Source organism: Chiloscyllium plagiosum, chromosome 32 (assembly GCF_004010195.1).
Source record: "Chiloscyllium plagiosum isolate BGI_BamShark_2017 chromosome 32, ASM401019v2, whole genome shotgun sequence".
Lineage (NCBI taxonomy): Eukaryota > Metazoa > Chordata > Chondrichthyes > Orectolobiformes > Hemiscylliidae > Chiloscyllium > Chiloscyllium plagiosum.
The window spans coordinates 39,590,638-39,607,423 of NC_057741.1; the positions used below are offsets into that span (position 1 = coordinate 39,590,638).

General features: G+C 39.6%; 1 protein-coding gene across 1 annotated transcript in view; it reads right to left on the reverse strand.

Moving 5' to 3' along the window:
- Positions 1-10,876, reverse strand: part of rchy1 (ring finger and CHY zinc finger domain containing 1) — a 38,372-nt gene extending 27,496 nt beyond the window's left edge. The window contains exons 1-2 of the mRNA XM_043673964.1: positions 10,718-10,876; positions 6,457-6,572 (exon numbers count right to left, since the gene is read on the reverse strand). Coding sequence (XP_043529899.1) covers positions 6,457-6,572; positions 10,718-10,876 — 275 coding nt within the window. The remainder of the gene's footprint in view (positions 1-6,456; positions 6,573-10,717) is intronic.
- Positions 10,877-16,786: the final 5,910 nt, after the last annotated feature.

A 16,786-nucleotide genomic window follows, 5' to 3' on the forward strand; every position in this document is an offset into this window, starting at 1 on the left:
TTGATGCTGAGAAATCAGCGGACTGTACCCGTTCTTTTTGAATATGCTGTACAGGTGATTTTCCTCTGCTCTTTGTAGTTTCTCTGTGCTGCAGTGTGTGGTGGCTCATTGAAATAATGTTCTGATGCAGCTTCGTTTGTGGGTGTTGGGATGATTGCTTCTGTAGTTCAGTATTTAATCCATGTGTGTTGTTTTCCTATAGACGCTGGTTTGAAGTTCTCTATTGACTGTTTGTGGCATTTAGGAATGGCTGTTTGTTGTTGTTTTCCTCCTCTTTTGTAAATTTTATACCAGTAAGGGTATTATTGAAGGTCTTGAAGGTTTCCTCTAATTTGTTTCATTTAGTGATGACAAAGGTGTCATCCACATAGCAGACCTGAAGTTTGGGTTGGATGGTTGGCAGAGCTGTCTGTTAGAGTCTCTGCATTATTGCCTCTGTTAATAACCCTGATATCGGAGATCCATGGGTGTTCCATTGGTTTGTCTGTAGTGTTGTTATTGAAAGTGAATTGTGGTAAGGCATAGGTCCACTAGCTTGAAAATATTGTCCTTGCTGATGAGGTTGGTGGTGTTTGGTGTACGTGTCTTTGGTTCTTCTAATAGCGTAGTCAGTGTTTCTTTGGCCAGGTTGATGTTCATGGATGTAAATAGGGCTGTTACATCAAAAGAGAGCATTATTTCATCCTCTTCTATCTTGGTGTCTTTGACAGTGTTCAGGAATTCTTGGATGGAGTGGATGGAGTGCATGAGTCTTCTACTAAGTGTTTTAGTCTTTGGTGTACTTCCTACCAGACTACTCACATCTCTTGGCATCATGGTAGCCCACAAACCCACCAACACACTAAAACAGCAGCTAATGAACTGAAAAGACCCTATACAGACAACAAGCAAAATGAACGTCATTTACAAAATACCTTGCAAGAACTGTAACAAACAGACAGAAATCTAGCCACCAGGATACATAAACGTCAACTAGCCACTATCACTAGTATCCTTACATAGAGATGAGGAAGGACTGGGACAACACATCCATCCTTGCACAAGCCAAACACACATGCACGAGAATTCCTAGAAGCATGGCATTCCAACTAGATCTCTATCAACAAATACATCGATTTGGACCCCATCTACCGCCCTCTGAGAAAAAGAACTGGAAGTGACATCAACACAAGAAATGACATCACCAACCAAAGGAAACCTAAACACAGAAATAGAAAGCAGGACATAACACCAGCGCTTCACTGGAGGCTCACTGATGATGTTACCTAGTAAGGTGATGAAACGTCCAAAAACGAATCTTCCAGCTCAGTGAGCAACTTACACCCAAAGATACTGAGGTCAATGGGCTGATGAATGGAAGATGGAGTTTATAGAGTCAGAGCATACAGCATGGAAACAGACCCTTTGGTCCAACAAGTCCACACTGACCATGTTCCCAAATTAAACTAGTTCCACTTGCCTGCATTTGGCCCATATCCCTCCAAACTTTTCCTATTTGTGTACTTATCCAAATGTCTTTTAGATGTTGTAACTGTATCTGTATCCACCACTTTCACTAGCAGTTCATTCCATATAGCAAACACTCTCTGCCCCACATGTCTTTTCTAAAACTTTCTCCTTTCACCTTAAAAATATGCCCCCTAGTATTGAACTCCCCCACCCTCGGGAAAAGACCCTTGCTACTGACCTTATCTATACCAATCATGATTTCATAAACCTCAAGAAAGTCACCCTTCAATCTCTTACGCTCCATTGGAAAAGTCCAAGCCTATCCAGCCTATTTTTATAACTCAAACCCTTCATTTCCAGCAACATCCTGGTAAATCTTTTCTGACTCCTCTCCAATTGAATAACATCCTTCCGATAGCAGGGCGACACAGTAGAAGAGGCCTCACCAATGTCCTGTACAATCTCAACATGGCATCCCAACTCCTATACTCAAAGATCTGAGCAATGAAGACAAGTGTGCAAAATGCCTTCATAACCACCCTGTCTATCTGTGACACAAATTTCAAAGAATTATGTACATGAACCCAGAGGTATGTCTATTCTCTAACAATACCAAAAGGCCCTACCATTAATTGAACAAGTCCTGCTCTTGTTTGTTTTACTAACATTAATACCTCATTTATCCAAATTAAACTCCAAATGCAAAGTACACAGTTGGCATGGACTAACTGGACCAAAGAGTCTGTTTCTGTGCTGTATGACTCTACAACAACGATGCAATTCTAAATTAATCCCATCTGGCTGCATGTGGTCCATATACCTCTCCTCCCTGCATTTTCAGGAGTCTGTATAAATACCTCAGAAACACTGCTACGGTGTCTGCTTCTACCATTTCCCACGGCAGTATGTTACAGGCACCTACCCACCCTCTGTGTAAAAACCTTGCTTCACACATCTTCTTTAAACTTTCCCCCTCTCACCTTAAACCTATGTCCCTTAGTATTTGACATTTCCATCCTGGGAAAAGACAGACTACCTACTCTATTCCATGCCTCTCATAATTTTATATACTTCTATCAGGCCACCCCTCAGCCTCCAATGCTCTAACAAGAACAATCCAAGTCTGTCCAACCTTTCCTTGAGGATAATACACTCCAATCCAAGCAACATACTGATAAATGTCAGTTTTCACCCTCTCCATAGCCTCCACATCTTTCATCCAGTCTAATGACCAAAACTGCACACAATACACCAAATGTGGCCCAGATAAAATCTTATACAGCTGCAACATGACTTGCATGACTTACATCTTACAGTCGATGTGTCTGTGTATTACAACAACCTTAGTGCATCCTTACACATTTTCCTCTAGTGCCTTTTTAGCATAGGTCAACAGAGAGCTGGGAGAAGAGAACCTTTCAAGATAAATGGGTTTGAAGCATCTAGACACAATGGCCTGTCTATTAAGGTTGGTTCTTCAGGAGCCAGGATGTGATACAGGTGGACGCAGCTTCGTGGAAAATGCTTGCATTGGTTTGGCCGACATGTAATCTGACTCCCAGGATTCAACTTAGGCTGGTGAAAGTTCTCAAAGATTGTCTAGGTCTTGTTGCAGTAGAGGAGGGTGGACAACACAACAGCCCTATTGACCAGGTCATTTGTTGACAATAGTGACCTCTAGAAGTCAAAGAGATATTGTTGCAGCTTGAAGAGGGCAGCAGTTGACTTGGTGCTGGATTTTTCATCGATGGTGGTCCCTTGGGAGAGGGACATACTCCAGTGGCACACATCGTTGGAACTGGAGTGTGGGGGTATTTCTCCAACAAATTGCAGCAAGTGGACATTAGTTACATTGTTCAATACAAATACACAAATCAATACCAGTCATTTACACCAGGCAAAACCAATGGGAAAATTTACCTAATCATCTCCATTGTGGCTGGGAGTTGTGGCACTAATTTATGGATCTAATAAAGTTAGGTAAAGAACCAGTTAATCAAGAAGTAAATGCTGGAATCATTCAGAACTAGGAAACAGCTAATAGTTATAGGTTAATTATGAGATAATTGGATGAGTGATTGACTGTATGTACACATGTCTGAACAAATTGATTAAAGCATCTATACTTGGGGAGCCAGTAATCAATGGGTTTGGGTTTGTGCTGTGAGTGCTGAAATAAAACTGACTGATACAGTAAATGACAGGACTTTGTCTAACCAACATTGTAGCCTCCAGGGTCTAACAATTCAATCGAGTGCACACTTCTACTCAACACTTACAACTACACTGCTTGAGGCTGACCCCTGTCTGGTTGATGCTCTATGACTACAAACCAGATAAAACAATTTGTTTTTAAAGTTTCCATCACACTGAGGAAACTTGAGCCTACATCCACCAACCTACTCTGTAAACTCTGTTCGCTGTGATAGCTTTTACTAATTTTACATATTGTGTTCACAGACAGGCTAAGGAAAAGGAGCAAAAACATTACCTTCGCCCAACTTCAGTGGCAGAGATATGAATTAAGGTTGATCATTTATTGGCAAAACCAAACATATTATCCCTGTTCCCATAAATGCTGCTTGAACTCCTATGAGCTTTTCATCAGTTATTCAATGGGCTGGCACAAATACAATGGACTAATTTCTGTGTTGCAAGACTTTCTACCATTTCTAGCAACCCAGTGTTTTGCGTCAGCCTAAAGTGAAGATTTATTGTTATAAGTTGAACATCTAGAAGAGTTCATTAAATGGGGACTTAACATTTAACTTATTTAGCATTGCTCTTTTTCTACATAGATATTTTCTAATCAACTTGTTCAGCGATGTCATTACTTACCTCTGGAGCAGGTGGGACTTGAAGCTGGACCTCCTGGCTCAATGGTAGGGACACTATCACAGTACCACAGGCACAAGAATTTCTTTCCGTCAACAGTTGATATCTGTGGTGCAATCAACAACCTTCGTGTCCAGACTGACCACTTCAGCTGGCCACAAAGAACTGACAATCTTCAGTTTCCTAAATTTGGAATTTGCAACATTACCTGGATACTTCTTTGCGATCCAAAACAGACTAACTACAATGTTTGCAGAAAATACTATAATCTCAAAAATACTTATTAAAGCTCAACCGGAATAAACAATTAAAAGGAAATGGAGGATAAACACAGAGTGTATGGGTCAAAGAGATTGTTTCCAGGTTGTAATTTACATTGCATGTACAGCACAGAAACAGCCTGTTCAGCCGATCTAATCCTTGGTGATTTTCACAGTCTGCTTAAACTTCCTCCTATTCATTTTCATCCTTCCCCAATGGCAGGTCATCCTATTCCTTTCTACCTCATGTCTTTATCAGGCTTGTACCAATCAGTCTGATTTGTGATGAAGGTTCATTATGCAGTATTATTTTGATTTGGAACCTTGGGATCTAACTTGATTTGTATTTCTGTAGTGTGTGTGTTTGAAAGGGGGAAAGACAGTTGTAGTGTCATCTTAGATTTGTTCTGAGAGTAGTGCCAGAGTGTCTGAAGTTAGCTTTATGCATGTTAGGGAGATGATTAAACATGAGGTGAATTGTGCAATGCATTACAAAGAAAAATCCTCCAGTGACACAAAGACAGAAACATCCAGAATCAGTCCGGCAGTTTGCAGTCAGAAAGAACAGATCTGTAGCAGCAGAGATCCTGTTAGCTTGGCAGTTTCCAAACAGCTTGCGCTGAAAAGAAGCCCTGATGAACTTAAAAGTGAACAAGAGAAAAACTCCAGAGTCAGAAGGTTGTGGAAGACACATTTAAGGAATCTATCTTAGAAGTAGATGAGTTGCGACGGCAGTTGGTTTAAGAAGTTCGGGAAGAGACATTAAATTTTAGAAAAAGCATTGTGTGAATGCAGAAATTTGACAAACAGAAACTGATTATGGTTGTGCCAACTGAACAGGGTGTTTGTAAATGGAGTGAGAGTGACCCTTCATTGAGGTTTGAACATCTGTAACATCGCTGTTGAGTTTGAACTTTTAATTCTGATATTTGTAACAAGAGCTTTTCATACAGTTTTCACATGATGCAACATATTTACAGCCTCCCTTATAAATACATTGTTAAAAATCACACCATACCAGGTTATAGTCCAACAAGTTTATTTGGAAGTACTAGCTTTCGGAGACCTATTGAACAATTCTACCTATTGAAGAAGCAGTGCTCCAAAAGCTAGTACTTCCAGATAAATCTGTTCGACTGTAACCTGGTGTTGTGATTTTTATCTTTGCTCAACCCAGTCCAACACCAGCACCTCCACATTATAAACACATTGGCCCCTTATGAAATCAATGTGACTGAGTACTATTGTAAACAAATATCAAAACAAAAATGATGGCCGTTCAACTTAGGCCTTATTTTGATATCTGACTTGTCCATTGGCTAGGATTATAATACATTAATGGGGCAATAATTTCCACATTCTCACCGCACTCCTAAGTTGCTTTTGGATAAATTGGTTACATTATTAAATATTCAACTTAAAATCATTCTTTAGTGTAACCAGTCACAACAAACATTAATTACTTCACCTTAATTGCCCTTGAGAAAACGATGGTCAGCACCTTTCTGGAACAGCTGTGTGGATTATAATATTTCCAAGCAGTTTTTGTTATACTTGAATGACTTTCCAGGCCAATTAAAAGCATAGTTAGGAGCAGTGGAGCCATATGTAGGCCACACCAGATAAGTCCTCCCCTAAACGACATTAGCAGATGATATTTGACAACGATGTAGTAGTTTCACGTTCACCGTCACTGCCAATAGCTTTTTAATTCTAGATTTTATTCATTGATTTTAAATTCCACAGCTGCTGGAAATTGAAACCACATTTCCACAGTTCTAACAGTAACCTCTAGATTACTAGCAAAGTAACTAAAGCATTGCACTACCCATGCTCATTATAAATAAGCACAGTTTATTAAATACAAAAGGTGCTAAAATTACATACTACAGTCAGCTCTGTTAAAGCTCACCTACAAATTCCACATGGTGGGCAATGGTACTGCTTCTTGTCTACATCAAAGAGATGACAGGTGTCACAGTAGTATTCTCCGAACACAGTTTTACAGTTTTCACAGGTCTTTTTCACCTACCGGGAAAAGTAACAGAATAAAGAAAGCGTCAAATTGCACATGCAAAACAGTAACCCACAAGTAAATGATCAAACAATATTATTGCACAAATTGATAAAACTGATGCTAACAGAAAAAGAAAACTTCAGTCTCAAGATCTGAAGTATATAGTTTAATAATGTTGTAGATGATAATCAATTCATATCAAACAAATACACACAAATTTCTTTCATCCACAACAAACCAGTAACCTCTACCACCTAGAACAGTGTTTCCTAAACTTTTCCCAACATTACCTCATTTTGAGACGTGTGAATTGTTAGAATCCCTCATTGAGAATTATGAAGGCAGAAGGGGCAGGGAGAAGAACAACTGGGGGGTGGGGGCAAAGAGAACAGACCTCCTCTATGACCACTGCTACCTCAGAGCTCCTGACACCAACATTTTAGCTTGCGATCCCATCTCTGAAAATCACATGCCATCTTCCTTCACTGTAGCCAGGCAAATTCCTGGGAGTCCCTCAACAGCATTGTGGATGTACATATAGCACAAGCACTGCAGCTACTCAAAAAAGCAGCTCACCATCACGTGCTGAAAAGCAATTAAGGATTGATAATAATGTCCTTGCCAGTAACATATACACAGAGTCATAGAGATGTACAGCACGGAAACAGACCCATTGGTCCAAATTGTCCACACCGACCAGATATCCCATCCCAAACAAGTCCCACCTGCCAGCAGCCGGCCCATATCCCTGCAAACCCTTTCTGTTCATATACCCATCAAGATGCCTTTTAAATGGTATTCTTCTTCGCTGTCCACTACACCTCCAATTTTGGTGACATCTGCAAGCTTACTAACTATACCTTTTATGCTCACATCCAAATCATTTATATAAATGCAAAAAAATCTCATGAATGAACAAAAAAAGCACAGTTAGTTCTGAAGAGAGGGGCGATACACTGAGGTTGGTTTCCTTGGAGCAGAGGAGACTGAGAGGGGACATGATTGAAATGTCCAACATTATGTGGGACATATATGGGGTAGTCAGGAAGAAACTTTTCCCCTTGGTGGTGGGATTAGTGATCAGGAGGCATAGATTTAAGGATTTGAGGTTCAGATAGGATGTGAGGAAAAATGTTTTCACTGAGAAGATGGTGGGAATCTGTAACTCACTGTAAGAGTGGGAGATGCAGAAACCCTCAAAACATTTAAGAAGTATGCATTTGTGATTCCAAGGCATACGAGGCTATGGGTCAAGTACTAGAAAATGGGACTAGAATTGTTAGTTTGTTGCTGTTGACTTGATGGGCAGAAGGGCCTTTTGCACTGAAGATCCTTATGACTATGACAACACATAAGCAATTCTTTAAAAATTCTAAATCTTAATTTGTGGTTGCTAAGCTAGCCTAACAGTTACAATATGGAGGATGCCCTATGTGTACAACCTAAAATGCAAATCCAAGGTTTGGACTAAACATAAAATAATAAAGTGCTTACTTTGCATATTCCTAAATTCATCCACTTAACAAATGCCTTCAGGAAATCAAGAGGAAATGCAAAATTAATGAGGATTTGGAAAAACCTTTTTTTTTATTCTAACTATACTTGTATTGCTGGATTTTGTAGAACATCTAAAAGGTCGAAGTCAAAGCAAAACATGAAATTAATCCCATGGGATGTAGCAATTACTAACAGATCTAAGCTTAACATTCACGCTCATTATTAGTTTATTCCACTGAATTATGCTCAAATGATAACTATTTGTAGTTGTACCAACATTCAAATGTTGCGGGCTGACTACTAAACTTGAACAAACAGTTCCTGATTCAACACTGGCATCCAGAAACAGAGTCATAATGAGTGACTTAAAGGCAGAGAGACGACTGATGTTTTGTGCTTGTGATCCTGAATATCAATATTTAAGTTTTCAAACATCCATAAAGTTTCTGCGGATAGAATTATTTAACAATTCCAAAGCTTCCCTTGCTGACCTCCATGTTCCATATATTCCATTCTATCAATATTTGCAGATGTCACCAAAATTGAAGGTGAAGTGGACAGCAAAGAAGGTTACCTCAGAATACAACGGATCTTGATCGGATGGATCAATGGGCTGAGGAGTGGCAGATGGAGTTTAATTCAGATAAATGCGAGGTGCTGCATTTTGGAAAAGCAAATCTTAGCAGGACTTGTACACTGAATGGTAAGGTCCTGGGGAGTGCTGCTGATCAAAGAGACCTTGGAGTGCAGGTTCATAGCTCCTTGAAAGTAAAGTCGCAGGTAGATAGGATAGTGAAGGCTGCATTTGGTATACTTTCCTTTATTGGTCAGAGTATTGAGTATAGGAGTTGGGAGGACATGTTGTGGCTGTACAGGACATTGGTTAGGCCACTTCTGGAATACTGCGAGCAATTCTGATCTCCCTGCCATCGGAAGGATGTTATGAAACTTGAAAGGGTTCAGAAAAGATTTACAAGGATGTTGCTGGTATTGGAGAGTTTGAGCTATTAGGAGAGGCTGAATAAGCTGGGGCTGTTTTCCCTGGAGCGTCAGAGGCTGAGGGGTGACTTTACAGAGATTTATTAAATCATGAGGGGCATGGATAGGATAAATAGACAAAGTCTTTTCCCTGGGGTCAGGGAGTCCAGAACTAGGGGGTATAGGTTTAGGGTGAGAGGGGAAAGATTTAAAATGGACCAAATGGGCAACTTTTTCACGCAGAGGGTAGTGTGTGTATGGAATGAGCTTCCAGAAGAAGAGGTGGAGTTTGGTACAATTGCAGCATTTAAAAGGTATCTGGATGAGTATATGAATAGGAAGGGTTTAGAGGGATATGGGCCAAGTGCTGGCAAATGGGACTAGATTAGGTTAGGATATTTGGTCGGCATGGATGAGTTGGAACAGTAGGTCTGTTTCTGTGCTGGACATCTCTATGCCCCTCATGATTTAATAAACCTCTGTAAGGTCACCCCTCAGCCTCTGACGCTCCAGGGAAAACAGTCCCAGCTTACTCAGCTTTTCCTAATAGCTCAAACCCTCCAACCCCAGCAACATCCTTGTCAATCTTTTCTGAACCCTTTCATGTTTCACTGTATGCATCTGTCCCACACTAAGTCCAATTCATCATGAATTTGCACCAGTTCCTTTCCAGCAATATTACCTCTAAGTTGCATGAGCACACATCAGTCCAGAATTTAATATGCAAGGGATAAGACTGGGACCAAAAAGTGATCTTTTTACGATGTATACATATTTAGCTGTGTTGGAATCATAGAAGGAGCATGAAGACAACTGATTCTGGACTCAAAATGCTAACTTTTACTCTTTCCATAGATGAGCCAGATCTACTGAGTTTCGCCAGCACTTTCTGGTTTATTTTATATGGAACAAACCAAACGACTTACACACACATAAACGAGGAGGAGTCTTGCCTGCTATCCTAAGGTCCTCCTCCTCTTAATTTATGCCATGACTTCACTTATTCAATCATTGAAACCTCCACCAGTTAGCCTCCAGCTGTCCTCAGTTCTGCTGTGGGTTCATCTCTCTCACACACAGCCAGCTCTGACCACACATTCTTAAAGGTGCCTAAGTCAAGTATCCCTATTTTTTCTAAATCAGACTTAAGATTCAATATTTTTCACCCAAGCTTTCAGCTAACCATCCAAAATGGTGTCTTCCCTATATCTGTGTTTTTCAGAATTCCTCAGGATAGTTTGTATATTAATTTTGGACACTGAAGGGGTGAAGGGATATGGAGATTAAGCAAGACAGTGGAGTTAGACATGATCCTTTTGAAGAAGAATGCAGGCTCAAATCGCTATATGATCCATCCTGCCTCCTAATTACTGTGTTACAGATGTTAAAGGCTTCAAGAATATGGGGAGAAAGTGGAATAAATCATTGAGACAGAGTTTGCATATCAAATGGTGGAGCAGACTCAAAGGATCAAATGGCCAACCCCTAGTTTCCATGTAATGTTATTCATGCTGTTGTTTAATACAAGTTGTTGGAGAATTGTGGTGAAATGTGAAAGGATTGCTGGACAGTTGATTCCATGATGTGATGGTTACGTTATACATACATACACATCCACACACTTCGCACAGCTTAACTGGTACACTGATGCTCTGAAACAGATTTTTCCGTATTGACCAACCTGCTGAACTGTCTCACACTTTGCACACTGAACCTGTGTAACTTTGAAGCGATCCATCTGATGATTCTCTATGTCATCGTGACATAGTCGGCAAATGTAAAACTTCCCGCAGCATGGTGCCTGAAAGGTTAAAACAATGTCCTTCTCAGCTCTACACATCAGCGCTCTACACATCAGCTTTCTTTATTGTATACACATATTGATAGATTTCTCACAGTGCTGGTCCATGGTAATTTTGGTGTGTTGTTTCATAAGGACAGGATCATGTTTGAATTCAAACAAACATGCATATTTCTTTAAAACTGGAATGTACAATGATTTCTATATTCTTGAACAGGGTCAGAAAATAAGCTCCAGGTGGCTTTGTTTGACTGAAACAGCAACTTGTATTTCCGTAGTCACACTACTTTTGAAGCTTGACACAGTAATAATGTTTGAAATACACCAAGTTCTGACAATCAGCAATGTAATAATGACAAGATAGTCATTTTGTGGTTAGTAATAACTATTGGATAGAACAGTGGGGAGAAGTCGCCTACACGTCTTTGAGAGCTTAGGGATCTTTCACATCCACCTCAGAGAACAGATTGATAAGACAAAAAATCTGAAGGTTTTGTAGTTTTTGGAGATGAGTGAAGTGTGCAGCTTTTTAATATTCCTTTGTCACTTTGCAAGACAAATTAAAAATTCACAAGAGTTTGCAATATATAGTTATCAGCTAATCAGCCTTTGATATCCATAATTTGTTGAATATGGTAAAGCAAATCTCTTTTGTGATGAAGCAATTAACCATTGCCCTCTCAGCAGCTTCTATTAAAAATTAAAGCTAGCCAGTGTCAAGATTTAATTAATCTCGTTTGCAGGAAAGTACATTAACACCAGAGGAATAGAACACAGTAAAATTCAAAGTTAAAAATTAAAACAGTTAAAATAAATCTGAAGGATGATACAGAAAAGTCAATCTAAGCAGAGAAAGTTCACAGATCTATTGCACAACCCAACTAGTGGTTAATTCTGAAACTGCCTAATGTGCCACCAAGACAATTAATAGGCTTTACATTAAACATAACGGAGACAAAGGTCCTTTACCAAATTGGCTCCACCACACTGAAGTGACTCCAGTTATCAAAATCCAAAAGGCGGCTTTGGACAATGTGGATCACTTTCCTTAACTTCGGAGCCAAATGTCAACAACAGCAGACATTGATAATGAAATTCAACATAATCTTCAGTGTGCTAGTATAGGGTTCAGTTTTCTGAGGAAGATAATGTCTGAAGACCAGGAGTTCAAACCCAGTACCAAAGTCATGCCCTTCAAAGCAGTAGCAATACCTGCCCTCCGAAATGACAAAGTCAACAAGATACAAGGAGACACAGGTGGGGGAGGCAAGCAAAATGAAAGATGGAGTCTGAAGCATGGAACTCAATGAGTGCTACTGGCTGTACAGTGCCCAAGTATAAAATGAGGTGGTGTTCTACCAGCTTGTTATAAGCTTCATTTGAACACAGTAGCAGGCCAATGATGGGAATGCCAGCATCAGAGCAAACTGGTTTTGTGAAATGGCAAGCAACTGGAAGATCAGGGATATTCCAATGGTTAGAGCAGATGTGTTTCGCAAAGTAGTCACCCACTCCACATTTAGTCCCCAGTATAAAACAGATTGTGTTGTCAGCAGTGAATATGGTAGCCGACCTGAAAGAAATATACAAGTAAAACACACATCTACCAATACCGGAACAAAAAAAATCAGGATGTGTAAGAAAAATTGGAAAAATACAGTGATCTCCGAGGGCTACAGAGGTGAAGGAATTTCAGGACAAGTGAGATTCTGGAGGGTTTTGAAAACAAGGTGTTGCCAGACTGGCTATCAATATAAGTCAGTGAGGCGATGAGGAATAAGAACCAATAGGAGAAAAAATAAATAAAATGGTGATACAGAGCACAAAGAATGTAGTAACAGGAGGTCAAATTGTGCGCAATGTAAGAATATGTATAACATAAAAAGGCACAGACAGAACTACAGCCTGAAACCATCAAGATAATCATTTAGAATAGGCCAGTGAGCTTAACACCTGTCATAAGGCAAATGTGAGAAGTTATTATTAAAGAAGTTATGACAGGGCACTTTGTTAAGTTCAAGGTAATCAGGCAGAGTCAATATAATTTGACCAACATTTTGAAGTTCTTTAAGGAGGTATAATATGTCATGGTTGAAACTTTATTGCTGGAACAGCACAGCAGGTCAGGCAGCATCCAGGCAACAGGAGATTCGACGTTTCGGGCACAGGCCCTTCTTCAGGAATGCCCTTAATATGTCATGGATAAAGGGGAAATCAGTGGATGCACTAGCTCAGAAGTCACACATCACCAGGTTATAGTTATAAGCTTTCAGAGTGCTGCTCCTATGTCAGCTTACTCCACCTGGCAAAAGAGCAGCACTCTGCGAACTTGTGATTTCAAATAAACCTGTTGGACTATAACCTGATGTTACATGACTTCTGACCTTATTCATGTCCACATCAGTTGATGCACTATACTTAGCTTTCCAGAAGGCATGTGATAAGGTACCACATCAAATATTATTGCAGAAAATAAAGTTCCTATTTGGGGAGTAGTATATTGGAATGAATAGAAGATTGGCTGACTAACAGAAAGCTAATAGACATAAATGGTCTTTTTCAAGTTGGCAAGATGTAACAAGTGGGATCAGTGCTGGGGCCTCAACTGTGTACAATTTACATAAATGATTTAGATGAACAGACTGAGGGTTTGTTTGCCAACTTTGCTGACAACCACAAACTAAGTTGGTTAGGGAGTAAGTTGTGAAGAGGACATGAAACTACAAAGAGATATATATGTATGGGTTAGGTGAGTGGACAAAGATATAACATAAAGAGTATAATGTTGGAAAATGTGAAATTGCCCATCATGGTAGGGGAAACTTAAAAACGCAGAAGCAGAGTCCTTGAATTTATTTAAGGAAAACAATGAGATGAAGAGGTTCTTGTTAAGCAAGTGGTGAAACATCATTAGGGCTGGGTGATAATGCAGATTTGTGGTTACAGTCAGATCACCCATGATGTTACTAAATGGCAGAGCAGGTTCAAGGGGGTGAAAGTCCTACATCTGTTCCTAATTCATGTGTTTGTATGTAAAAAGACTTTGAGAAATTGTATTCAAATACTGGCAAACCTGTTCAGGAAGAACAAGCTGCTTTAAAGATTATGACACTATGGTTACTCAATCCTGTGTTGTAGATTCAAAACACTCTTTCTATTACTCAACAGTTATTTAAGAAACATTTTACAGCTTCTAACATATTCTGTCTCTGTCAACATCATTATTTCTGGAATCAGAGTCTGAATCACTGAACTGTTTTTCCTTACACTAAATCCATGATATGTTTCTGCCTCCTTACAGACTACTATATTCAGTCTGAGAATAATCCAGACTCCGAGCTCCTAAAGAAAACTCCAGAACTAGAAATAAAATAGCTGGTTAATATTTTCAATCATCTTGAACACACATAACTATACAAGTCTACTTACTGAGATTGATTATCACTCATGTTTGGGATCGGCAGGAAGAGTAGTAACAAGAATATTCTGATTCTACTTATAATAATCTGAAAGGATCCTTGAGGCACAGTGGCAGTGTTCCTACCTCTGGATCAGAAGGCCTGGGTTCAAGCCCCGCCTGTTCCAGAAGTATATCATAGTATATCTGAACAGGTTGATTAAAAATATCTACAATAATCTAAATCGTGCTAAATCTTAACCCCAGTGAGTTTTTGAATGTTTTTCTTTTTATATATTAACAATGACTTGCTAACATGATGGTAAAAAGGCAACATTGGGCAGAGTCAACATGAATCGATGAAATAGAAATCCGGTTTGACACGAGCACTGGAGTTTTTTTTTCAGGATGTTACTTGGAGTATATAAAAGGTCAATCAACTGATGTAAAGCATTTATATTTTCAGAAGGCTTTTGATAAGATATCACTCAAGAGGCAAGTAAACAAAATTAGAGCTCATGGAATATGGAAGAATATATTGGTATGGATGACTTCATTAACAGACAGAAAGCAAATAGAAGGAACAAACTAATGAGCCTCAGGATGGCACTGTGTTACTTTTGGAATAAAGCAAAAGTCAGTGCTAGTACCATAACTGCTCACTATTGATATACACGAAATGATTTGTTTCTGGCGACCAATTTTAAATCTCCAAATTTGCTGACAACACCGAATGGGAACACAGGTTGTGAGGAGGTTGCAGGAAAGCCTCAAGAGGATGTGGCTGGGCTAATTCAGGCGAGAACATGGTAGGTGGAGCATATGTGAATTAATGTGAAAGTATTCATTTGGTAGAAAAAACAGAAAAACAAAATATTCTTAAATAGTGAGAAGTTGGGAAGTAATGGTGTTCAAAGGGATCTGGATGCCCTTATCTACAAGTCACTAGAAGCATGCTGATGAAGCAAGCAGTGAGACGTAATGCCAGTGAAACTTACAAAATTCTTTTAGGGAATGACAAATTGGATGTACATGGGAGCCTTTCCGAGGTGATAGCACAGAACTAAGGCACATAATCTCAGAATAAGAGATAGACCATTTAAAAATGAAATGATGGGGCCTTTTTCCATTCTAAAGGAATTCTCTAGCCTAGAAATTGTGGAATCTCAATCACTGAGCAGGTTTAATACAGAAATCAACAGCTTTCTGCAGATTAATGGAATTGAAGAATATGGAGGGACTACAGGGAAGCGGCATTGAGGTAGATGTTCAGCTATGATGTAACTGAAGGATAGGGCAAATTCAATGGGCTGAAAAGCCTTCTCCTGTTGCTACATTCGAATTACCAATAATGAGTAACATTAGTGCATTATAAAGTCTGTAAATCATAATTCTTTAAAGGTCTGTGAGACATTATCTGTTCTCTTTGCATTACTCACTTCAAGATATGAACCACACCTGTTCCAACAGATAGCTTATACAATTAGACCTTTTCCTGAGTCCATCTTCTGACCATTGTGAATAAAACATATTGGATTTCTCACTGATGGCGAAATAATAACTGTTTATTAGGACAAATGTTGAACACAATGTGGCATCCTAGATACTGATTACGTCAGGTCTCCAATTGGCCCTTCCTGCCTAGAGGGGGGAAGCAGGTTCTGGCGTGTAGTTGATTAGGTGTGGGATGTGAAGCACAGTTGGCTAGCAGAGGGAGGAGGCTGTACAGTCTCTCTGGAATTTCACTACAACACTTAGCCCTATGAAAAGATAATAATTATTTGCGTTTCTTTATTCATTCTTGCGATGTGGGCATCACTGGACTTACCAAAGTTTATCTCCGAATTGCCCAGAGGTCAGTTGAGAGTCAACCACATTGCTGTGGATTTGGAGTCACATGTAGGTCAGACCACACAAGACAGCAAATTCTCTCTGTTGTAGGACATTAGTGAATCATATGTTTTTTTTTCTCCCCCTGACAATTAGTTACGGTTTCATGGTCATCATTAATTCCAGGTTTTTATTGAACTTAACTCTAACATAGTGGGTTTTGACCTTGGGTCCCCTGATCATTTCATTAGTCTCTGTGTTAATAGTGTAGTGATTGTACCATCATCTTCCTATATAGTGCCTTTCACAACATCAGGAGATCCCAATGTGTTTTGTAGCTGACTTATAGAACTCAAATATACTACTTCAATATGATCTGCTCTGGCCCATAAGAACACCGAAATTAGGGACATGAGTAGGCCATTCAGTCCTGTTGAGCCCACTCTGCCATTCAATATGATCTACTTGTGGCTTTGACAGGCACTTTCCTGCCTGTCTCTCAAACCTGGAATCCCTTATCGATCAACAATCAGTCGAATTCAACCTCTGATGTATCAAATAATACAGCCTACACTGCTCAGTGGCAAAGCAAATTCCACAAACTCTGACTTTTTGAGAAATGCATCCTCATTTCTGCCCTCAATGGGAAACTCCTTGTCCTAGGACTATGTTCCCAGGCTCTAGATTCCCCTGTGGGTTGAAACACATTAACATTCAGCCTC